The following is a 24,328-nucleotide window of genomic DNA, read 5'->3' as shown; positions in this document are numbered from 1 at the left end:
CCTCACATCTGTGCTTTTTATACCCACACAGAGCTCTGCTTTTAGTGATATAGAAGTGAATACTTTACCTTGGCATCAATTGTGGTCTCCCTCACGAATCCCTGCAGTTGAGCAAGAGGAGGCTCCTGCTTAGGATATAGAAATGAATACTCTATGTTTCATGGTAGTGAACAGTGTCTAGCCGTCTTCTCCTTCCCCATGTGTGCTTTCTCACTCTGTTCTTATAAACAATAGCACCATATTAAACACCCCTGAATTTCATGCTCCAGCTCGTCTCCAGGATAGAGTCCCTGAGATGAGGCCCAGCCAACGTATGGTGATTTTGACTGATGGTTTGAGCCATGTTTGTTGATGGAGAAGGTCTGCTGTTCGTTCCGGCTATCTTACACCCAAAATAATCACACAGAAACTGTACTCATTTAAATCATTGCCTGGCCCATTATCTCTAGTCTCTTATTGTCTAACTCTTACATCTTGATTTAACCCATTTCTAATAATCTGCATATCACCATGAGGTCGTGGCTTATTTAACATGTCTAACCTGGCGACTCCATGGTAGCTCTCTGACTTTGCTTTCTTCCTCCCAGAATTCAGCTCTATCTTCTCCATCCACCTACGTTCTGCCCTATCAGGCCAAGCAGTTTCTTTATTGATTAACCAATGAAAGCAACACATAAACAGAAGGACCTCCTACACCATTTCCCCTTTTCTGTTTAAAAAGGAAAGGAAGACTTTAACTTTAACATAGTAAAATTACATATAACGGAACAGTTATCAAGCAAGAATTACAGTTACAATATTTATATCTATTTTATCTTTTATCATAACAAAGGAAAATCATAACTCTAACTATCCATTCTTCAACTCCATCAAAGACTCCAGAGGATATAATATTACCTAAGTAAACAGGAAGTGCATTGTAAGCAACTTCCAAAACTCTAGAAATGACAGAGACATCTCCCTACATGGACAGGTTACCCAAAGTTCTTCTGTACCGTTGGGGCATCCATCTTCAGCCTACAGGCCCATAGTATCCAGCACATATTTCCATGAAGCAGGAATTAAAGACAGTTCAGTCACTTTCTTCTGCTATGAGGGTGCCAATGTAAATTCATCTTCACTTGTGTGTATTTTATTAGAGCAAATTTGTTCATATTTTCAAACATACAACACATTTTTATATTTCTGGGTTTGCAATCTTGTCCTAGTCTATTGAACTGTCTTCTTGGTTTCTAAGATATATTTTTCCTTTTTAGACAGTGTATTTTGATCATATTTACTCCTCTCATATTCACCCTTTTCCGTACTCACCCAACTTTGCGTCATTTTAAAAACAAACAAAAACTATCAAATACAATTTTTGCTGCCTGAGTACTTTTGTATGGTATATGTAGTATAGCTCTACTCACTGAAAACTGACTCTCCCTCCCCCAGTAGCTATCAGTTACCAGTAGCTGCTTACCTAGGGGTGGGACTTCCTGCCTTCCTCCCCTCTCCAAGCCGGGATGTGGTCTGGCATTGGTTTATGCAGGTCTTGTGAGGGTTATCGTAGCCATTGTTAGTTTGGGAAGCCTCTCTTTCCTTGTAGTCATCCTCCTCTTCTGTTTGCTCTCCTTGTACCTCCTTCTACAGTAATCCCTGAGCCCTGGGATGAGGAGAGGGTATGCTACAGACGGCCCATTTGGGGGCCGAGTTTCTTATTAATTTTTCATCCTTTGGCCAGTTGTAGGTTTCTGTGATAATTATCATCCACTAAAAAGAAGCTTCTTTGATGAGGATTGAGAGAAGCACTGATCAATGGGTTTAGCACCAATTAAGTCATTAGAAGTCAATTTAATACTATGCCCATTTAGCAGGTTAGTAGTGCTAGATTCTTCAGGAGGACAGATGACCCATTTAGCCATAGTGGTTTTTCATATTCTAGATACCCTCTGTCAGATATATAACTGGTAAAGGTTTTGTTCTCCATTTGGTAAGTGCCTCTTTGCTGTACAGAAACCTTTTAGTTTCACAAGGCCTCACTTATTAATTGTTCTTTATGCCTTTGCTTCTAGGGTGCTGTTCAAAAAGTCTTTTCCAGTGTTAAAGAGTTCAGGCCTACTCCATATTTTCTCCTCTATGAGATTGGGGCAGATACAGACTTTATAGATTTTTAAAAATGTATTTTGAATTTTGCAAATTTGTTTTCAGCATCAATGAAGGACATATAATTTCTTCCTCTGATTCATGATACATTTATCCATTTCTAATACTATCTCATACCTGATGTAGATTCCACCTAGTTATGAAGCATCACCCTTTCAGTGCAGCAGTGGGTATATGCCAGGGTCCCTGAAAGCCTCACAGCTGGCAAGGAAGAGTGAAACTTGGGTCAGTGCCACCTTAGCAGGTGCTGGGTCAAAACTTCCAGAGTCTGGCCAAGCAGTTTATTTCTTTTACTCATTGAAACAGTAAACGTTTGGGAGAAAGTATTTCTCATGACAAATATCACACCAAAGCTTCAGGGATGGCTTCAAACCCCCTTGCAAAATGCACCTCTACAGCAAAGCACCTATGACCTTTATAATCAAATGAGTTCTATTGACTGATAAACAGTGCTCAGGGAAAGGGGTTAAGGAGAAAGTCTTTGTAATGAGCATAAGGAGAGAGCATGGCCCTCTTTCATAAGGATGGATTCTATTCACTGAGAGGTAAAACTCAGGTCAGGGCCTAAACAATGCTCAGGATTTGGGGGGATTCTGGTTAAGGCTGCCTCCATAGAATAGCAAAAAGATGACCAAGTTGTTAGATAACATTCACTCCCTCTTTCCGGGTGGAAAGGCAGCCTTTCCTTCCTTTGAAGAAAATAAGCCTCCATGTTTAACAATTCTGGTTCCTCTTTCCTCAACACTGTCTCTAAGCTATGCCTCCTACAGGTATGATTGCTAATTTTTCATTAGATATCTTTACCCTGGTAGTGACTTGTTTTATATTCACCAAATTTTAATAACTTTATATTGAAAAAATAAAGTGTTGAAAATTAAAAGTTACATAAGTTTAGCAGAAGAATAGGTAAGGAGGAAGATAGGATCCATGAACCTAAATGTAGGCCAATCAAAGATGCTCAAAATGAGATACAGAAAGAAACAGCAGTGTTTAAGAAAAGTATCAAAGCAGAAGCATGCAGGGCACAGTCAGATCAGCGTGTGTGACTGGGGCCTCAGAGGTAGAGGAAAAGAAGGTGAATGAGATTGTTGAAAGTGTTTTAAGATATATTATTTAAGAATTTTCTAAAAATATTAACTTATATTCATCCATGCATTCATGACACTCAGCACATTTTTCATACAAAGAAGGAAAATCAAATGTAGGCATACTATTGTTTAAAAGCAAAGAAAGTGGGGCTGGAGAGATGGCTCAGTGGTTAAGAGCATTGCCTGCTCTTCCCAGCAACCACATGGTGGCTCACAACCATCTATAATGAGGTCTGGGGCCCTCTTCTAGCCTGCAGGCATACACACAGACAGAATATTGTATACATAATAAATAAATAAATAAATAAATAAATATTTAAAAAAATAAATAAAAGCAAAGAAAGCATTATAAAAGGATACAGAAAAAAAAAGACACTTTGCCTTAAAAGGAATGCTCATAATCCCTGGCAAACTCTTCAGCTGATAACAGGAAAGCTAGAAGGTACAGAATGGCATTGTTAAAGTGCTGAAGGAAAACAAGGTTAAACTGAGGCATTTCAGTGTTGCGGTATCTTAAAAGCTAAAGACAAAATAATGACATTTCAGACAAAACTTTAAAAACTGAAAAATCCTGTAGACTTCTTTTGTCACATTTCCCCTTTGTCAGGCTGACAATGACCTTCCATTAACTTTTAGTTTCCACTGTCTCAGTTAACACATCAGGTATAATTCTGCCCATGGAGCCACTGAAAGCAATGTTTTGCCTCTTTCTGCTTCCAGGATTTTGTCTTTGATTTTTTCTGTTTTGTTGTTATAGATTTAGGTATGTATTTCCTTTAGTCTTCCCTACTTGAATTCCCTTGTGTTTTTTGAGCTAGGAATCGATGCCTTTAATTCCAGAAAATTCTTAGCCATCACCTCTTGAAATATCATCGTGGGAAGATATAGCCATTGCCTTGCTGAGATCCTCATGAGCCCCCTAACCTCATGTTATTTCCTCATGCCACCGTTTATATTTTATGAGCCATTTTTCATTTCACTAATTTCTTTCATAAAAAACAAAATTCTCTTATTATTGATATTCTTTAAAGGTTTTTTTTTCTCCTCTGCAATCTTTTCTAAAATTTAGGTCATTTTATTTTATTGTTTCTCTGTAAGGCCTAAAGTATGACTATTTCCCACATTTGAGATCCCTTTTCAATCTCCTGTTCTCTGGGCACAGCTTCAAGATCATCCAGTGGTTTCTATGAACGTGCTAAGTCTAATTGCCATGTGGGCTCTGTCTCTTGGTACCGGGTGTCTGCTCTTGGTGAGCCGTCTCTGTTTTTCACATGTCGCTGGTTCTAACACGAGGAGCTGCAGTTCTTCGCCAGCCTCTATATTTGGCTGTGCGCTGTTGGATGCAGACGTCTTCCTATAAATGAACATGAGTTGTTTCTTTACCTCAGGTCAGAACCAGGGAATGGCATGAACTCGAAGTGAAGTGCTCTGCAAGATGCAGGCTACTTCAGCAAGCTCTCTGACGGCAAACTGGGACCAGGCACCTTCCAGTTCACCGTCATCTTGGGGGGCATAACTCTTTGAGTGCCAGGATTTATAGTGAAGGTCCTTTTATCTCATTTTTTTATTAACTTGTATAATGGAACTCAGTGTCATCCATAATTAAGAATATGCAAATGAGAAGAACCGTGAGCTTTCACCAATTATTAAATTTCACTCTGCGGACTGAAATGGCATGCATGGGGCCTGCATGTGTCTGCAAAGGTCTTCTGCATGTATGTTATGGCTGTTAGTTTGGCGTTTTGGGAGGACTCCTAACAGTAGGAACATGTGTGTCTCTGGCTCTTCTTCCTGTTCTTGAGACCCCTTTCCTCCTATTGGGTTGCTTAGTCCAGACTTGATTTGAGGGCTTTGCCTTGTATCATTGTATCTTGTTTGGTTGTGTTTGGCTGTTGTCTATTGGAGGGAAATGGGGAGAGTGGGTTTGGGGGAGAGGAGAAGTGCAGGGGAGTCGGGGGAGGGAAGCTGTGATTGGGATGTGTTGTATGAGAGAAGACTCTGTTTTCAGTAAAACAAAACCAAAACTTTCAATCCTCAGAAAGTCTGAAAGGATGTCTGTGGAAACACTGGCCCTTCGCATGCAGGCCTATGGTTGAGTGAGGGAGGGTGGGACATTTTAGCTTCCTTGTGCATGCTTTTATAGTGCTTAAAATTTGATTATCTATTTATCTATTTATCATCCATCCATCCATCCAACTATCCACCCATCATCTATCTATCATCTTTAAAATTTTGATTCAAAGGTCTGATGCTTACTTTTTCTTTAAGTTTTGATTAAAAAAAAAGGAGCCTATGAAATCCAATCCACTCGGAAACACAGACATGTAGATTTGTGTTGAAAATAGTGAAGAATTACATATTTGGTCTTTAAAATCTAAATTATCCCTAAGTTATAACCGGGTCCAGAATAACTGGGAATGAACAGCTTTGGCTCCATTGAGCAGCTGCAGGAGAGCATCCCATCCTGGAGGCAGCTTCCCAGAACTTGAGTTACTGATTTACTAAGGTGGTTGTTTGGCTCATGCACTGTTTTCTTAGTTTTACTTAGTTTTCTTAGGGTTACTATTGCTGTGAAGAGGCACCATGACCATGGCAACTCTTGTAAAGGAAAGCATCTTATTGGGATGGCTCGCTTGCAGTTCAGAGGTTCAGTCCAGTATCATCATGGTGGGACATAGTGACATGCAGGCAGACATGGTGCTGGAGCTGAGGGTTCTACACCTTGCAGGCAGCAGGAAGTGAATCGTGACAGTGAGCAGTATTTTGAGCATATGTGAGACCTCAAAGCCCACCTCCACAGTGCCACACTTCCTCCAACAAGACCACACCTCCAAATAGTGCCACTCCCTTTGGGGGCCATTTTCTTTTTATTGTTAATAAAAAAGAAATGTTTGCTGAAAAACAAAGGGTGAATAATCATGCTTTCTGGATGTTAGTTAAAACTTGTATAGCACAGATCCATAAAGTGAACATAATATTTAAGTGTATTTTTTTAAATTACTTTGTGTGTGTGTGTGTGTGTGTGTGTGTGTGTGTGTGTGTGTGTTCTGCATCTCTGTCTGTGAACTATGTGCTTGTCTGATGCCCACAGAGGTCAGAAGAAGGGGCCATCTTCCCAAGAACTGGAGCTGCAGCTGGTTGGGAGCCACCAGCTTGGAAAGCACCCAGTGCTCTTACCTCCTGGTCCCTTTCTCTGCTTTAACATTAAAGTGATGCACTTTTGGTAGCATTACAGAGTCAAACAGAATGTAGTTCTTGGGTGGCATCTTCTTGCATGTCCAGTGACCTCACATGCCTGTGACTCTGCAGCAGTCCACAACCGTTGCCTTGCTAAGAGAAGATGTTCTTGACATCCCTTTTAAAATTACCTCCTGGTATTTATCCTTGTTTTCTCTGTGTGTGTGTGTGTGTGTGTGCCACTCCAGCCCAGTACTGTGTGTGCTGCGTCATTATTGTTTAGATATGTGATTCTGTTCAGTCGGTTTCCAGTTTCTAACGTACTGACTGTTTTCTGCATCCTGTGAGGTCTAAAATCCCCTGATGATGACCAGTTCCTCCCAGAAACTAGATCATGCTGTAGCTAAAGATGAGGCAGGTGTTTAATTCTGAAGCACATGGTCCTCCTGACTAGGCTGTAAGCCCAAAAAAGTATTTGTGAAGAAAAAAAATCCTTAGATAACCTTCCATACAATTCATATTTTATGTGGTTTCTATTTCTTAAAATGACCAAAAAAGATAGTTTGATTTCCTGTGACTTCAACGAAGGGTCATAATAAAGTTTTCTGATCATGTCTGACTCTGGGTTGATGGACTTGGGGAGAATAAAATATATGATCATTGTTCTATATTCCCTAGCCTCATCTTGATTTTTTTTAAAAGGCCAGATCTATCATTCTAGAGTTAGTCTTTTGTGTGTGTGCATGCCTGTGCAGGTCAGAGGTCAGTGTCAGCAGGCTTCCTCAGCAGGTCAACAGGTCCACCTTATTTTTTGAGGCAAGGTCTCACCTTTGGCTTGATTGGCTGATCAGAGAATCCTCGGGAATTCATCTGTCTCCTCTTGTCTAGCTGTGGGCTTCTGGACACATGCTTGGCTTTTTGAGTGGGTGGGTTCTGAGGAATTGAATTGAGGCCTTCATACTTGTATGGGAAGTATTTTATCAAGTGAGCCAGCTCGCCATCCTAGAATAAATCTTTGTGTTTCTACCTTGTTCGTTCCTAGGTGAAATGGTCTTTGTGCGTCTCTATGGAGCAGCCATAGATGTGAATATAAGGCTGGACAAGAATTCTCTGATCATGGAGAAAACGTACATATCTCTGGCCAATCAGCGGACGATAACCATTCATAACCGCGCTAACATTATTGCCCATTTCCAGTGGAAGATATTTGCTACACAGGAAGAGGAAGACAGAGAAAAATATAGGTTTGTATCCGAAACCACCTCTATGTAGCAATGTAGGGGAACAATGAGGTAAATCCAGTTAATCTGTGGGGAGGGGGCCGAAGCACAATTTATGGTAAATTCTTAACCACCACAAATAATGTCCAACCTCGAGAAACTGGCTCCAGTGTGGGTGCTCTTTGGGAGCTTTGTAGCATCAAGTGTTGCAGATGCTCAGTCAAACTTAACCTGGTTATAGTGTAGCAATAATTAAAGGCTTAATTAATTTTAAAAAATATGTCATTCTTTACTGTTTTCTAAGCACTAATGTACATGTATATATTACTTTTCAAAGCCCTGGCCAAATTTATCAGCTCTTACAGTGAGTCCCCCAAATAATCCATTTTGGACTGGCATCAATGTCATTCCTCCCTCCATAAAAAGATATTTTCAGAAAATAGAAGGAAGGAAAAGAAGGGTTTATATGTAATGATTTTTATATGTTGGCTTTCACAACACTGCCCAATCTCTCTGAACCATGTAATTTAATAACGATTTCTTAGTGGAATCTTTAGTAGTCTATTTTAGAGAAAAATGATATTTCAAATAGCAGCAGATTAGAAAAATGTAAAACCAGCCGGCTTTTAGCTCCCGCCTCATGGTCGCATCCTGGACGTTTCTTTTGATTGACCCCATCCTTGCCTGTCTGAAGCTGCGCCCACTTTATCTCCTTAGATCTGTCTGAATTAACACCGCTACTACTCTCATTACAATTTACTTCGGTCTCTGCCTCTCCATTGCCGGGAAGGATCAGCCCTGGAAAACTTCAAGGCTTTGTTTAAAACCGAGTTAGTGTGAAATAAAAGTAAAAGTCTTAGATCCCTGGAGAGCTGGCAGAATCCCCGGGGCACGGGCCCTAATTGAATCAGAAGGATCCAGGACAATGAGGGGACACAGTGGGCAGAAGCTCCAGGTGATGAGCTCTAACCACAGGATCGCCCATGAAAGAAAAGCCTGTCCTGCCTACAAACCTCACCGGACCTCATGGTTTAGGAATGCCGATGATGGGTTTTTTCTTTAATTATTAATATTCCGTAACTATGAAACATCATAATGAAACCCACTCATGTACAGTTAATAATTGCTAATAAAAGTGGGCAATTCTGCAGCAGGCGATGTCTGCTGAGCAGCAGCTGGAAAGGCCAAGCAGGTTTAAAGCTGGAGCCAGAGTGGGGCCAGGGGAAGCCGGTGCCGGGAGTCACAGCAGCATTGCCGCAACCGCCCTCCTGGGGGAGCCGTTTGCAGGGAAGGGGAAAAGGCAGTTTTAAGTCCAATGTTTCTCCATGTAGGGGCTGTGGGGACTAGTACCAGGCCACTGTCCAAAGAGCGTCTAGAAGCTAAATTTTAACAGTTAAAACTAAATGGAAGGAAGAAAGGAAGGAAGGAAGGAAGGAAGGAAGGAAGGAAGGAAGGAAGGAAGGAAGGAAGCAGGTATGGAAGGTGCCAAACCATCCAGAATAGAACTTCAGAAACAAGTTCTGTCTCCACCTCACTTCCCCTGACATTCATACCCTTAGTTTTTTTAATATTGTTTTTTACCTGTTTTGTTTGTTTGTTTGTTTGGCTACTTGGGTTTTTTGTTGTCTTGTTTTGAGACAAGACTGACCTCAACCTCACTATGTAGTCAGGGATGGCCTAGCATTCCTGCCTCTTGTCTCCTCATAGCAGAGTTTATAGGCATTTGCTACCTGCCTGGTTTTATCAAGTACTGGGATCAGGGCTTTGTGTGTGCTAAGTCAGCACTCTAACAACTGAGCTGTGTCTCTGGCCTGGCCGTGTGTGTGTGTGTGTGTGTGTGTGTGTGTGTGTGTGTGTGTGTGTGCGCACGCGCGCGCGCGTGAGAATGTATGCACATACAGAAGACAGAGGGTGATGTTGGTCATCCTTCCCAGTCACTATAGAGGTATACCTTATTTTTTGAAATGGGGTCTTTGACCACACCTGGAGCCCTTGGACTTGACTGGACTGGCCAGCGGTCCCCAGGGATTCTCCTAGTTACACATCTCCAGTGCTGGGATTATCAGCATGCATGCTGTGCCCAGCTTTCTACATGGGTCCTGGGGAAATGAGCTCTAGACTTCGTGTTTTCAAGACAAGTGCTTTATCAGCTGAGCCATCTCCCCAGCCCCAGGCCCATTGTTCACCGCGTGTCTATTGCATAAAATAAGTTTTCTTATGACGTCTCCACTTCAGATGTGTGTCTAGTGAACTTTGATTATGCTGATTATAGTCACGCTTACATTTTCCTGTTCTCCCTTCTCTACATTCTCAGAGTCTCCATTTTAGTTTTCATATCCTTTTATGTTTCCTTGGTCTAGCCTCCACATATGAGAGAAAATATGCAGCACTTGTGTTTGTGGGGCTGATATGTTTCACTTAGCATGACAATCTCCAGTTCCATCTGTGTTCCTGCACATGTTTTATTTGCATCCTTCTTTTGTGGTCAAATAGGCTCTGCTGTGCAGTAATACTGCATTCTATCCACCCATATCGTTTCTCTACACTTCTTGTAGGTATATGGCCAGAAGAATCAGTTGACTCTCCATAGTAGCATCTGCAGATCACAGTTATCACAGCCCTGTGCATAGTTTTTAAACAATGAACTTAAACAGTGGCTTTTGATCTCTAAATAGGATTGTCTTCACTTTCTCTTGGGGTGACATATATCAAGGTACCTTGTGTTTCCCTCAAATAGACTGATTTTTCTAAGTAAAAAAAATCTACTGAATGTGACCCTGCCTTCTCTCCCCCTTCCAAGCAAGCCACATTATGCCTGATCTTTAGCTCGGCCAACAGTGGGCCCTTCTCCCTTTCCCCTTTCCTGTTCCTCAATGCATTCCCAAGCATGCCTCAACTTTCATACGATTATTTCCACCTTGGGTTCTTGTCTCCGAAACAGCTGCCAGCTATTCTTTCTAGAACAAGGCTGTGTGCTCCTTACTAAACAGTAAGTGTACTTACTTACCAAGATGGTGGTACTTGCGCAAATGGTCGTGGTCTCCTCTTTCATTGCACATCCTCAGGTTATACCCCGGGCCACACATGAGCAGCACACAGAGCAGAGGTCTGCCCAGCCCCCGCCCCAAAGCAGTAGCAGGGTCATGAACCAGCAGGACATGCCTCTCTTTTGTTCTTTAGCAAGGCCCTTACTGTTGTCCCTGACCCAGTCCTTTGTATATGTGAATCTCTTGCTCCTGATGAGGCTGACAACAACTTCTTGCTTATCTCCCCTTCCTCCACTAGCATCTCTAGTTTAAACTGCAGACAGAAGCGTCTACCCTGGTCCTGAGCTTAGCATAGAGGGAATGTGTCTTTAGTTAGAGATGCATTTCCAGGGATTAAAACTTCCCTTTACAGCATCCCAAGGCCCTAAGATAGAAGGATAGTGTTACTTCACAAAATGAGACTCCTATATCTTCCCTCAGCTGTCTGTTTGCAAAGTGGCTTCCACCTTATCCTGAGCCAATCACCTGCAAGTACTGAAACTTGCTCGAAGGTCCCTATAAAATGCCAACCCTTCTAACAAATGGCTTCAACTCCTGTTCCATCTATCATGGTCTCTCTCCCACAGAATCTTGGTGAGCCAAGATTTGGTTGTCTCTTTTCCCAGTGGAGGACTTTCAGCCTCTCCCCCTTCCATACTGGGAAGGATGACCTTCCTCTCTGCCTGTCTTACAGTGTTGGAACCCTCAGGCATGTGTCTGGACTGAGAAATATGGGGCTACTGCCAGGCTCCAGGTTCTGGCCGTGAAGATGCCCCTCTTCTAGGAAGAAGTTCTGAGCTTTAAAATTGTTCTTCTTTTTAAAAGCCAGCAAACAGAAAACCTTCAGAGTCTGAAATTAAGGATCCTTTGAAGAAATCACCTTTTTGATTTATTTTTTGATGTTTCTCTGGAGTCAGAAAGGACAATAATCTCTTCAGAAGAGACCGCATCCTTCCTTCCTTTCTTGTTCAGCTATGTCTGGGCGAACATACTCTACAAGATTCTGCCAGCCACATTCTCCTCACGTTCCCCATTTTCAGAGGCTCAGTGTGGGCTTTTATGGATTTTTGCTCCTAGAATCTCTAACAGAGTCAAAGTCATTGTTTCAAGAGCAGGTGGCTCTAATTCTACATTTGCCCAAGACCTCACAGTAACCTCAACGGACAACCCCACACTGTGGTTAGCGTGGATTTATTTCACGCCATTCAGGTGCACGAAATGACACATCTCTCTAGTTAATTCAACCTTAATTGATGTTTGAGCCTGCCACCTGGGTTACTGTAATGAATTTAATTTCAGTTATGTTTAGGGGCTCCTTCCTGGTGTCATTAAAAAAAAAACCCTCTGAAGACAGAAATGGCACCTGATAAACGGGACATGAGACTCTAGATGCGCTTTCGTCACACCGGCACAGAGTCCCCCGTTATTTAGGGTCACACAGTCCATTTGGAGGTGATGGCCCCATTGTCTCCACTTAGTCTTTCATGGCAGCTATGGAAGTGTTTCTCCCAGCTCTGAAGGCCAGGAAACTTAGTCACTTCAGCATCCAGTTGTCAACTCTATTTGTTACTTGTCTCATTGCGACAAAATACCTGACAACATGAGAGGGAGTGGGGGAGAGAGGGAGGGAGGAAGGGAGGGGAACAGTCTGTCAGTCTGTCAGTCTGTCTTAGTCCACAGTCAAGGGGACAGCCTGCCATGGAAACCAAAGTGTGAGCAAACTGTCCCATTGCATCCACAGTCAGGGGGCAAATGATGACTCACTCTTGTGTCCGTCTCACTTTCTCCTTTTAATTCAGCCCAGGACCCCACCCCAAGGACTGGTGCCACCCACAGTGAGGACGGGTATTCCCCACCCAGTTAATCCAGTCTAGATAATCCTTCACTGTTAGAGCTCGTGTGGCTCCAACACAGATATCTATTTTCCCTAACTGGACTGGTACGGAGGCACAAGGAATAACCAGACATAGATTACACCATTCTTATGGAAAAGGGCATCTCAGGCTTCTTCCTGTAACATGAAAAGGCTGCTTGTTTGTGTTTTCTTTCCTGCCCGGCACCCCAGCTGTTTAGTCCCAGAGAAAAATCACACACAGATCTCTGTAAGTTATAAAGCTGATTGGCCTGTTACGTCAGGCTACTTATTAGCTAACTCTCACATCTTGATTAACCCATTTTTCTGATCTATTTTAGCCATATGGCTCAGTACCTTTTTCACTGGGGCAGATCACATCCTGCTGCTTCGGTGATCTGGGCAGGAGTGGGAGGAATCAACTTCCTCCTTCCCAGAATACTCCTGTTCTCCTTGCATCATTTCCACTTCCTGTCTGGTTTTCCTGCCTACACCTCCTACCTGGCCAATCAGCGTTTTATTTAAAACATGATTGACAGAATACAGACAATTCTCCCACATCATCTTCCTCCTGAAGATCTCCCCTGAAGATCTCCCCATGTTTATTCTCCAAACATCTTTTATACCAATGCATAAACTGGGCGGGAAAATACATCATCATTCTGTCTCCTAGGTAACCAGGTGAATGGCCTTTTGTCATGTCCACATCTACCTGTCTGCTGAGTATGCTAACTGTCACATAGGCTTGAATTAGCATCTCTATAAGGTATCCTCTAAATTACAAAGAAAAGGAGCAGTAAACATCCTGACCTTTGTCAGGCAGAAACAGCCTGTCTGCAGGGCTACGTGATCACTTCGGTTTGGCCCAATGGCTTCAGAGCCTGGCTGCTACACCACAAAGAAATATGGGCCTACACTTCACGATAGCCTCAGAGGCTCATTTCCTGGAGATTTCTCCATCTTGTCAAGTTGACACTGGTTACCATTACACTATCTTCTGTAGGTGACTGCAAGAGCTCTTCTCTCCCTCCTGTCTGAAGGCCATGGCTTGGTAGCCGCCAGATCATTTGCAAAATAGGTGAAATTCATATACTTAATGAAAAACAAGGATGGCCTGTTTTAAAATGCTTCCATATGAGATGTCTCCTCATCTATAAAACTGAGCCACCTCTGAGGCAAGAAACTGATTTGCAGCAGGACAAGACAGTGAAGCCGTGCACAGCACCGCAATGTAGCACCCTGTAGGCTTCAGTGGTGCTCAGGGTTGGCAGACTTCCCCTCTGCAGACTCTCATCAACATCTTGAGTTCCTCCTCAGGGGCAGAGAGAAGGCCACCTGGTATGTCCCTTCCCTCCTTCTGCTCTGCACTGACTGCTACTGATCCAGGATCCTTGGAAAAGGAGAAGCATATGGACACTGTTGTTCATTTTCTAATGGAAGCGTTGAGTTCATTGTTAACTCTCTAATCAGCATTGCCATCCTCACTGACACAAGAAGACATTGTATTTATTCTTTTACATCCTATACCCCATTTCTATGAACCCTCCTGAGGACACCATTCTAATATGTTAGTGTATGTCTTTTTAATGTGCATATACTCTCATGAAATACATATTGTTTCAGAAAATAGGTTTTAAAAAAGAAAAAAAAAACTAGACTCCTGTTATAAGGCCCTTCCTGGTGCTGTGTGTGTATCTAACCCTTTGTTCTTCCTGCTACAAGATGTCATGCTGCAACCCATGCCTGTTCTGGTGGTGGAACCCTGGGCTCATTTACACCAGTGTTTGCATCCCAGGCTCCTTGAAAAACTCTGCAGTGCTTCGATCTGAGACCTGATCCACACTGAATTTTTGCCTCAACTTGCTTTCTAATTTAAAAGAAACCTGTTGTTAATGTATAATTTTTTTTCAAAGATTACATCTGTGATTATGATAAAAATCAGTTCTAATCATATGACCCAGAGAAAACCTAAGGAGTATTTTAGCGTCTATAAATGTATTCCTTTGCAAAACAAGTGTGGTTTTCCCCTTGTTTGCTTTTTTTAATCAAAAAATTGAGTTTTTCTCTCTCCAGAATATTTTGCAAAGATTTTTTGTCTTCAGAAAGCAATGCTAAGTGGACTGAAGAGATATCACCCTGATTAAGTACACTCACTGCTCTTGCAGAGGACCAGGGTTGCGTTCCCAGCATCCACTTGGCAGTTTACTGCCATCTGTAACTCTAGTTCCAGGGGATCTGAAGCTCCTACATGGAGTTTACAAACCACTTTTCTTGTCTATCCTTCAAAGAAGGTCAATCTAGCTGGGTCTTTGTTTCTGTGATTGTTGTAGAATTTACTACTCCAAGTGGAGTCTCTCGCTTGAAATGGTATTAGTTGTTTTCTATAGCTGTAATAAAATGCTACAAACAAAGCGACTTATTCAAAAGTTTGGATTGGCTTACAGTTCATGATGGTGGAGTGAAGGCATGGGGACAGGAACAGCTGAGAGCTCACATCTCGAACTGCAAGCAGGAGCAGAATGCACACTAGGAATGACCTGTGTCTTTTGAGTCTTTTGAAACCTCAAAGTCTGCCCTCAGTGACACCTCCTCCAACAGGGCCACACTTCTTAGTCCTTCCCAAACAGTTTCACCAACCAGAGACCAAGTATTTAAATATGGGAGCCTATGGGAGCCATTCACATCCAAACAACCACACTAATGATGTGCAATTTGTAAGTCTCTCAGATAGTTGTCAACTAGCAAAATAAAAAAGAACTGGATTCCTTGCTTTCCGAGCTGATATGGCCAGTGTCATAGTGAAAGACCCCCAGAGGGTGTCTTTAACACTTGGAGACCCTCGCCCAAGAACCAAGTCCGAGCCACTGGATGCAAGAGCAAGAGACAATTTTTATTGTTCACACAGGGCCTGTGGGTGCTGCAGTCACGTGAAGGACTGAGCGCCCCGGGCTGGGTTTTGGGGCAGATTATATGGGGTTGGGGTAGGCAGAAGCAGGCGTACAGAAGCAGATGCATAGTTACAGGGGTCTCATTGGTCAATTTTAATGAGGCCATGAGGTCATGCCTGAGACAGGGTGTTGGCTCTCTGCTGGGTGCATGGCAGCTTGGGGACTTTCCGTTCCTCCCCCTTAATCTTTCTCATGTGGGTGGCAGCTCCTGGTGTCTAACCACAGGCATCCTATTTGTGCAGACTTGACAATATCATCTGTGACCTTATTATGAGCCCCTAGTTCTTGGTTCAAGCCTTGCTATAACATGGCATTACAGCAGCTAAGCCAGGCGGGGGTCTTTCAATAGGAGGACTGGTTACCTTGGATACTGCTTCCCACCTAGCAGTACAAGGGAAATGCAGGCTGCTTTCTTCTTCCTTGGCTCCAGAACACACCAGATCCATTTATTTGATTTCCTTGTGTGATATAGCCAAAGGGCTCAGAACACTGAAGTTATTTAAAAGAACCATTTGACAAAATGGAGCCTTTGGTTTGTATGAGGTCATCTAGGAAGTCAGAGCTGAGACAGGAACTCAGTGACCTCACACACCCACTCAGCACTCCCTTGCTAAGTATGTGCCATCACCTGGGTCACAGCTTCACAGTGCTGGGAACAGGAGCAAGTGTCCCAAAGATAGAGTACAGGCCAGTCTGCAGAGTTCAGGTGGAGGGTCATCTGAAAAGGTGACGGCAGCGAGGAGAGGCTTGGAAGAGGCTGTTCTCTCACTGACCGTGGCAGACAGTGAGAACTGGGAAGTGAGTGAAGGAGGCATCTCTGGGCGTGGCTCAAGCATCTTAAAAGCTTGGCATCTTAGAAAGGCGAGTGCCTGACATAGGCAGAAAGATGGTACTGATGGAGTGCCTGCTCTGTGCCAGAATCTGAACCAAGGCCCGAATCACCATTAAGCCCCATCTCTTAGCTTAGAAACTCTGCTCCCATTGCTTCTAGTTTTCTGGGAACGAGCACCAAGACTTAGAGGAATTGGGAAGCTCCCAGAGTCTCAGAGCTAGGAAATAGATCGTAAAATCAGTATCTAAACCCAGCCCTCACCAGCCCCACATTCAATTCCCTAGATAACAAACAGCTAGGAAAGAATTAAAGCGAGGCAAGCTTAACAGGAACAAAATCATCCTTGCCATATGAGAGCAGAGCAGATGTTAAATAATTTAAAAATAAGCATGGAAAACACAATTACCTAAAAGGAAATATTTGTCCAGATACATGCTGGCTCAGAAGTAAACAGAAGGGCCTTGGGTGGGAAAGAAATCCCAGAGGACTTCAGGAAGGAGGTGACAAGAGATCGTCAAAGTCTCTGAAAGTTCTGAGAAGGCAACACAAAGTCACCCACTTATGTATTATAGACTCAGGGCAAGGAGGGACCACCCCTGTAAGAATAGTCCCAGGAGGGGAGACTGGAAGTGAGTTCCTGCCCACAGCTCTTCATGGGAAGCCCATGGTGACCCTTACATTTCCTCGTTTCCTTTAGGGTATGTAACGATCTGACCAAGGAGGAAAAGCAAGAAACCAACATGTTTCTGGAAGAGTGCCTCTTGGATCCTTCGCTCCGAGAACGCCTTTCTATTCTCTCCCGCAGCTTTGAGAACCAGAGGAAGCTGGTGCAAGGAGACAGCATGCTCTTTCTGGATCACATTTTCACCATCGAGCCCATGGTGAGCACCCAAGCAGAACCCGATTATCTAGTGAGCACAAGCGAGGGTGGAGGGCTGCTTCTGGGCCTGGCGCGGCAAGTCCTGAGACTGACGTGACTGACATTAGAGACACTGCCTGAAGGTCGACGGCAGGGATGCTGGCAGGTCACACTTTCTGTATACCTGTCACAGTGGTCATCTTACCAATTGCCCATGCTGTAGCATTTGTGTATATATCACCTTACAACAAACCCAAAATATGTAATTAAAGCCCCATATAAAAATAAGGAAATGGACACTTATGTCTCATAGCTGGCTTACAGCCAAGCAACTGGTGTCTGTAGTTGGAAATTTAGCCCAGATTAGTCTGACTATATAGCAGGATTTCTCAGCCTTAGCACCATCCATGTTGTAGATGCATAATTCTTTGTCCTGTGCCTCCTTTCTCCCAGAATTCAGTTTAGTTTTCCCTGCCCACCTCTATTCCCCGTGCAGGCCCAAGACAGTTTCTTTATTAACCAATGATATTCATAGCATCCACTGGGAGCATGGGGAGGGGGAAGACAGAGAGGGAGAGACCATGCAAAACCCATGACCATGTTCCTTTTTCCAACATGAGCTTAAATAGTCTGTGGAATGGTCCTGACCCTCCCTGGGGAGGGATCAGCGTTTAGCAGGCTTTCCTGAAGGTAGAGTCTGGCCTAAGGCAACTCCCGGGGGGAAGGAGCCCGAGATAGATCTTTCCACTCCATTGGTACCCCAAGAATGAAAGCCAAGGGCTGGGATGATGTCTCCAATTTAATATTACAAAACCCATTTAAATACTTGTCCTCCCAAAAGAGTCAGAGTTTATGCTAGCAGCCCAGTCCACAGCCAGGAAGCCACTGTTTCAAAATGCGCTTTTTTTCCTGCTACCGCTGAATCAGGAAAACCTCTTTTAAAGGAACCACGGCATTAAACCATGCTTAACTCTGTTTTTTGTCTGTCTGTTTGTTTGTTTTGTGCCTAGAATTCCTTCCCAAACTCTCTCAGGTTTTAAGTAAATTTTAGTTGGCCACATTGGGGCTAATTTGTTGCAAGGAGGCCGCTTGTTGGTTCCTGGCTGCTCAGCCCTGAAATAATCACACAGAAACCATACTACTTAAATCACTGCTTGGCCCATTAGCTCTAGCTTCTTATTGGATAACTCTTACATATCAATTCAACCCATCTCCATTAGTCTGAGTATCGCCACGTGGCTGTGGCTTACTGAATAAAGTTCCAGCATCTGTCTCTGGTGGGGCTACATGGCTCCTCCTTCCTCCCAGCATTCAATTTAGATTTTCCTGCCTACCTCTATTCCCCATGCAGGCCCAAGACAGTTTCTTTATTAATCAATAGTATGCACAGCACACAGAGAGGAAATCCCACATCACAGAAGAGATCAGAACTAGACATTGGCAAAAAGCTTTGGTTTAATTAAGTGAAGAGGGAGGGGAGTGTCCCCAGTTAGAGAGATGGTGGAGGCCATGGGGAACAGAGCACTCTGTTTGCAGCAGGATGGAAGACAGTGAGCAGAACAGTCTCTTGGGTGAGCGGAGGGAAGGTGGCCTATCGCGTTCAGCCTACAGCTCCCTGGCTCCCACTGTGCTCTTCTGGAGCTGCTGGATGTTGTTGTGTATTCTTTACAAAAGCAGTTGTGGGGATCAAACAAATTTGGGGAAAACTATGGGGAAAGAGGAAGTTTTTGTCCACATGGCAGAGTTCAAGCACCACTTCCCGGTGAGCAAATCCCTCATTAGAACATCCATTAGAGCTGACATTCTGTAGGTCCCAGCTTTGTCAGTGCTGATGAAGATCTGAGACCCATTACAGGAGAGTGGTGTGCTCAACAGAGCTTGCAAAGTTTACCCTGACACCCGTGTGCAGCTTGAATTGGAGGAGGGTGGAGAGAGGGAGCATTGGATGGTACAGTGGATGGAAGGTGGTGGAGGACAAGGGGCATATTAAGCAGGTCTTCAGCCAAGATCAGGATGTTTTCATGAGGATAACAGTGGCCTGGAACAGTCCCGGGGAGGGGGTGATTAGAAAGGACAGGAGATGGCAGACATGAGCCATAGTCCAAAGGAAGACACAACCCGCTTTTTGATTAGTCACTGAGATTGAGACAGTGTGAGGGCCGTAGATCTCACTGGAGTGACTGGAGGAGTTATGACATCTTTGATAGAAATTGGCAAATTAATAGCTCTGGTCTGGGTCTTGGCTTTGCAAATAGTAAATGTGTCCTAAACTAGGCATCTGGTCTCCCTTGGCTGCAGGCTCATTATATACCAATGAACTGTGAATATTGGGAATAGATCAGTCTTATCTTTTTTGACTCATAAATTCCAAGTCTTTAATTTTTTTATATATAATGACTGAAAGATGTTTCTCCATTTATTTATTTATTATTTTTAAGAATTTATTTATTTATTCATTATGTAGGCAGCATTCCTTTCATGTATGACCACACGCCAGAAGAGGACACCAGATCTCATTATAGATGGCTCTGAGCCACCACCATGTGGTTGCTGGGAATTGAACTCAGGACCTCTGAAAGAGCAGTCAGTGCTCTTAACCACTGAGCCATCTCTTCAGCCCCCAAGTCTTTAGTTTGAGTCACACTGTGAGCTCCTAAGACCAAGAAATGTTTAATCCTCATCCCTAGCACTTGGTCCAATGCTAATAAATGGTTGGATGAATATATAGCAATCAGAAAATATTAGTGAGTTTGGCTCTGAGCATGTAAAATTTGAGATTACTACAGATGTCCAGGGAGCTTCAGAAATATAGAACTAAAATTGGTGTTGGAAGAGATCCAGAGAATTCAGGACCAGAAGCAAGATTTGTGAAGCTACTGTAAAGGTCTTTATTGGAGACGTGAAAACCAAATGGGAATTCTAAGAGTAGAGGGATAAAGGGCAAGTTTAGAGGCTACAGGAGCATCTCCCTGCACCCACCCCAAGGGGACCCAGGAAGAGAGTAAATGCTGGAATCTCAGAGTGTGAGAGAAAGCACGTGCACACACACACACACACACACACACACACACTGAGGGCTTCCTCTACACCTAGGGCACCTGATCCTGCACCACTGAACTTCTCTTCTGAATATTGCTAACTTGTCAAGTCTCTTGTATCAAATGGTCACTGCTTACTTTCTGACACCTTAGCTGTGCATTGGTGATTAGCTTTTTTCTATGGTATGATCCCAGTTAAATAGCTTCTTGCTCTGGGGTGATCTTGCAGGAGAAGCAGAAAAGATCAGTGTTACCAGCTGGTCTAACAACCAACCTTAGTCACAGTCTACCCAAATAAATAAAGCCAAAAGTCATCAGCAGGTAGAGACCACCTTGCCTTCTGAAGATGGGCTTCCTCTGGTCATGGAGGAAGGGCAGTGTGTTCAAGTGAGGCAAACATAAGAGAGACAACAGAAGCAATAACAAAATCCTTTTAATATCTTAGGGTCTGAATAGAATTTTTTTTAAAAAAAATCATCTCATTTTATCAGTTCTACATCTACATAGTTTCATTCTTCAAGCATATCAGTTAATTCTAAAGTTTAGCCTAGTCCTGCATACAGGCTGTGTGCCCTGCATATTGAGTATTTTCTGAGAACACTGTTCCAGTTTCAGAGGCTCTTTCCACTTAAAGCAAGGAAATCCAAGATCAGGAAATCAATCTTGACTGCGGGTTGCCCAGAGGTGGTGATGGGTTTGAATTTAAATCTCATTTTATTGATAGTATCATATGAGGAGTTGGTTGGCTCAATCCTGTAGGAATAAAAGGCCCCACATTCTATAGTAGTGAGTTCTTACTGTGTTCCAAGACTGCCTCACCATTTGGCCCTTCAGTGGTTTGAATGAGAATGCCCTCAAAAGCTCATGTTTGGATACTTGGTCCCCAGTTGGTGGATTAGGAGGTATGATCTTGTTGAAGGAGGTATGTCGTTGTAGATGAGCTTTGAGCTTTCAAATGACTCCTGCCGCTCCCAGTTAGCTCTCTGCCTCCTACTTGTGAATCACAATGTGTGTTCTCATCCGTTCCATCTGCCAGAGCTTTGCCAGTGTCATGGACTCCCTCTAACCCCCTGAAACCATAAGCCCAATCAAACTCTTTCTTTGATAAGCTGCTTTAGTCATGGAGTTCTGTTGCAACATCAGAACAGTAACTAAGACAGGTCCCATGTCTTAGCAGACTTTCTTCTCATGCCCATTCTTTGTGAAATGCGGCCATAAACCTGGCCATTGGGTCTGCTGCTTGAACTCTGAGGAGTTAGATTTGCATATCCTGAGTCCTGGTGGCCACGGAAGCACAGAGCCCTAGGCCTGCTTCTGTCTCCTATTTACGCGGGATATGGATAGAGGGGAAGCTGGTCACTGCTGTACAGATGAAGAGCTGGGACTTCATTGTGGGACTTAGAAATGTCCTCTGGTGGGAAAAAAGAGGGCACCAAGGACCCAGAATAACTCAGAGACAGAACACTAAAAGGAATCTTGTAAAATGGTAGTTATTTATATTGATATTTTAAAGCCATTGGGATTACTGTGCACTTGTTAGGGCATATGAGACACAGCTTTTTACTTCCAGTTTCTTACATATCAATTCTTTGGATAATATCTTGGCATATTAATATCATTAGCTGACTTTCTCCATCTATTGCTTATCAGGAAGGCATGGAGCCATGCAGGCCACTGATGATTTGTCAAGCCACCTGCTTCCGTTTGAGATTTTCCCCATCTTCAGAAATAACCCGAGTCTATTATGCATGTTTTGTGCCTTCCAGAAAAGCAAAAGGAATTGACTGTTTCATAAATATAATATTCAGTTGTGCCAGGCAGACCATGTCTGGGCCGAGCTTTGATGAGGTCTTGTTCTGTTATTTCCTCTGCTTGAGTCTCCTGAGTCCCCCTGAAAGAGAGAAAGTCAAAACTCAAAAACTCAATTCTGAACATTGAGCGGTGCGAGAATATCACTGGGCAAAGAGAATTAAGCTTTTGCTTCCCACGGGCGCCTAGCAATCTCAAGACCTCAGCACAGGTGTAACCATCCTGTCTCTGAACTGTGGTGCTGCTGGCTCAGGTCACGCTTTGAAGACAGCAATTTTCTGAACGTGGAACACTTGGAATTTTCTCAGAAAGAAAGGCCTGAATGTTTCAAGGTTTTTTCCCAGCTAGCGCCGGCTGCATGTCTACAGTGTTTGAGCTGGCCCAATATCCCTGCTCCTCTTAACCCACATCTCCCGAGTAGACTTAACCCAGCAGCCTTTGGGAAGCCGAGGCTTCATCTAAATGAACTATCAAAGGGGAGAGAGACACTCGATCATTTCTTCATCACCACGCAAGTTAACAGTAACCTGCGCTCTGATGTCATTTAAGCCTGAGAGAAACGTGCTGTCCTAGCACTCCTGACTTGTAGAGGCAGCTCAAATTTAGTTTACTTGATCCCTCTCGTCATTCGGTATAGTGGGTGAGCTCAGCAGAACCAGGTTGGGTGCGAGTCCGGATGGCTACCAAGAAGAAAGACTCAGTGCTTTTTGTCCGTCCTGCGCCGCCCTTCCTCAGCTCCGGTCATTAGCTGAGCTGTGACTCACCCGGCAAACACGTGGGCGCTGACTCCTTGGAAATGGATACGGGGAAGGAGCCCAAGGACGAGGATCTGCTGAGAGCGCACTGCCCCTGACAGGCTCTGCCGGTGCCGTGGCCCATCCCTTAGCCTCATTCCTCAGGACTCTCCTGTCAGGTCTTTGAGCTAAGGCCCACATTTTGGCAACGGTACCAGAACATTCACTATTGTGTTTAAGAACCAGTGTGGGTGGAAGGAAGCCCAGAGAAGCCTTAGAAATAGCAAGGTTGCTCCTGGTTCCTTAGTCAACACCTTTCCTTCCCAGGAAAGAGAGAAAGGCTTGGACATCACACATGGCCACCTCCGCTAGCTAAGGACCCCATGGAGTTCTGTGTGTTGAAAATGAAATTATGGCAGAAAGCGCCTTTTGTAAAGTTTCTTCTGCCAGATGGACAGACCATAGGGCTCTCTCTCAGGAACTTTTATGGGCGTTGTTTTGAAAATAACGACTTGACTTGACTTCTTGTCCTAGCTGAAGTAACTGAGTAGTCAGTCTCTATGCAAGCCTTGTGCCAATGTGGTCTTTTCTCTCAACAATAACAAGGGTAATTCACTTGTCATTTTTTTATATTTCCATTGTTTTTTCATCATTGTTGTCGGAGACAGTTGGTATTTGCGCCAAGTGTCACTGAAGGTAGCCAAAGTTTTTGTCATTGATTGGATCTGTTGTGCGTGGAAGAAAAGATGACAGCATTTTGGTGGCGGGTTGGTCATTGATAGAAATTTGACAGAGGGCTGGGCAGATGGCTCCGTGGTTAAAAGCGCTTGCTGTTCTTGCAGAGGACAGAAGCTCAGTTCCCACCCCCATATCCAGCGGCTCACAAAGGCCTTCAGCTCCAGCTCCAGGGGGAGATCATACCCTCTTCTGGCCTTTGTGGACATCTGCACGTGTGTGTGTGTGTGTGTGTGTGTGCATACATACATATGTACATACATACATACATACATACAGGCATACACACTCATCAATTTTTAAATAAAACTTACTTTAAGTTAAAAAACAAAACTTTGATTTTTGAGAGCATGTTTTCATTTTCTGAGAAACTTTCTTTTTGTTTGCTTGTTTATTTTGGGAAGTGGGATCTCCTGGGCTCTTCTTAAACTCATGGGCTCAAGTGACCTTTCTGCTTTAACTCCTGGAGTAATTAGTACTAGGGCAACTCTTTCCGCTGCATAATGGAAATGGTGGAATATTTAAGATGTTCATGTCGCCAAGCATGAACTGCTTTGAGTGACCTTCTAGAAGAATTCAAGCATATGTGAACAGTGTTACACTGTTCATAGGGCAGGATCACTGGGGCAGGCTACACCAGATAAGTCCACATATAGGTGGTAGATGCTAAATGTCTGTCCTTTCTGTCTGGTATGGTGAGAGAGGTGGGCCCTAATCTACTTTTAGAATTGCGGAGGGGCTGGGGAAGTTAGGGCAAATACCGTAGACTCCCGGCCCTCCGCTTGTTGGTTTGTGCTTAGGCAAGATACTTTACTTCACTTTGCCTTCGTTTTCTGTTGTTAATGAGGGGTTGAAAGGACTTAAC

At 43.6% G+C, this 24,328-nt stretch overlaps 1 protein-coding gene across 1 annotated transcript in view; it reads left to right on the top strand.

The window, feature by feature from the left end:
• The window catches only part of Hydin (HYDIN axonemal central pair apparatus protein), a 337,184-nt gene that overhangs the window by 78,521 nt on the left and 234,335 nt on the right, over window positions 1-24,328 (top strand). The window contains exons 8-9 of the mRNA XM_048437266.3: window positions 7,453-7,654; window positions 16,986-17,169. Of these exons, the coding sequence (XP_048293223.3) occupies window positions 7,453-7,654; window positions 16,986-17,169 (386 nt within the window). The remainder of the gene's footprint in view (window positions 1-7,452; window positions 7,655-16,985; window positions 17,170-24,328) is intronic.

The sequence above is a fragment of the Myodes glareolus genome, chromosome 22, assembly GCF_982192425.1.
Source record: "Myodes glareolus chromosome 22, mMyoGla1.1, whole genome shotgun sequence".
In the NCBI taxonomy this organism is placed as follows: Eukaryota; Metazoa; Chordata; class Mammalia; order Rodentia; family Cricetidae; genus Myodes; species Myodes glareolus.
The sequence above is the reverse complement of the archived record's forward strand: the minus strand, read 5'-3'. Positions and strand labels throughout refer to the sequence as shown.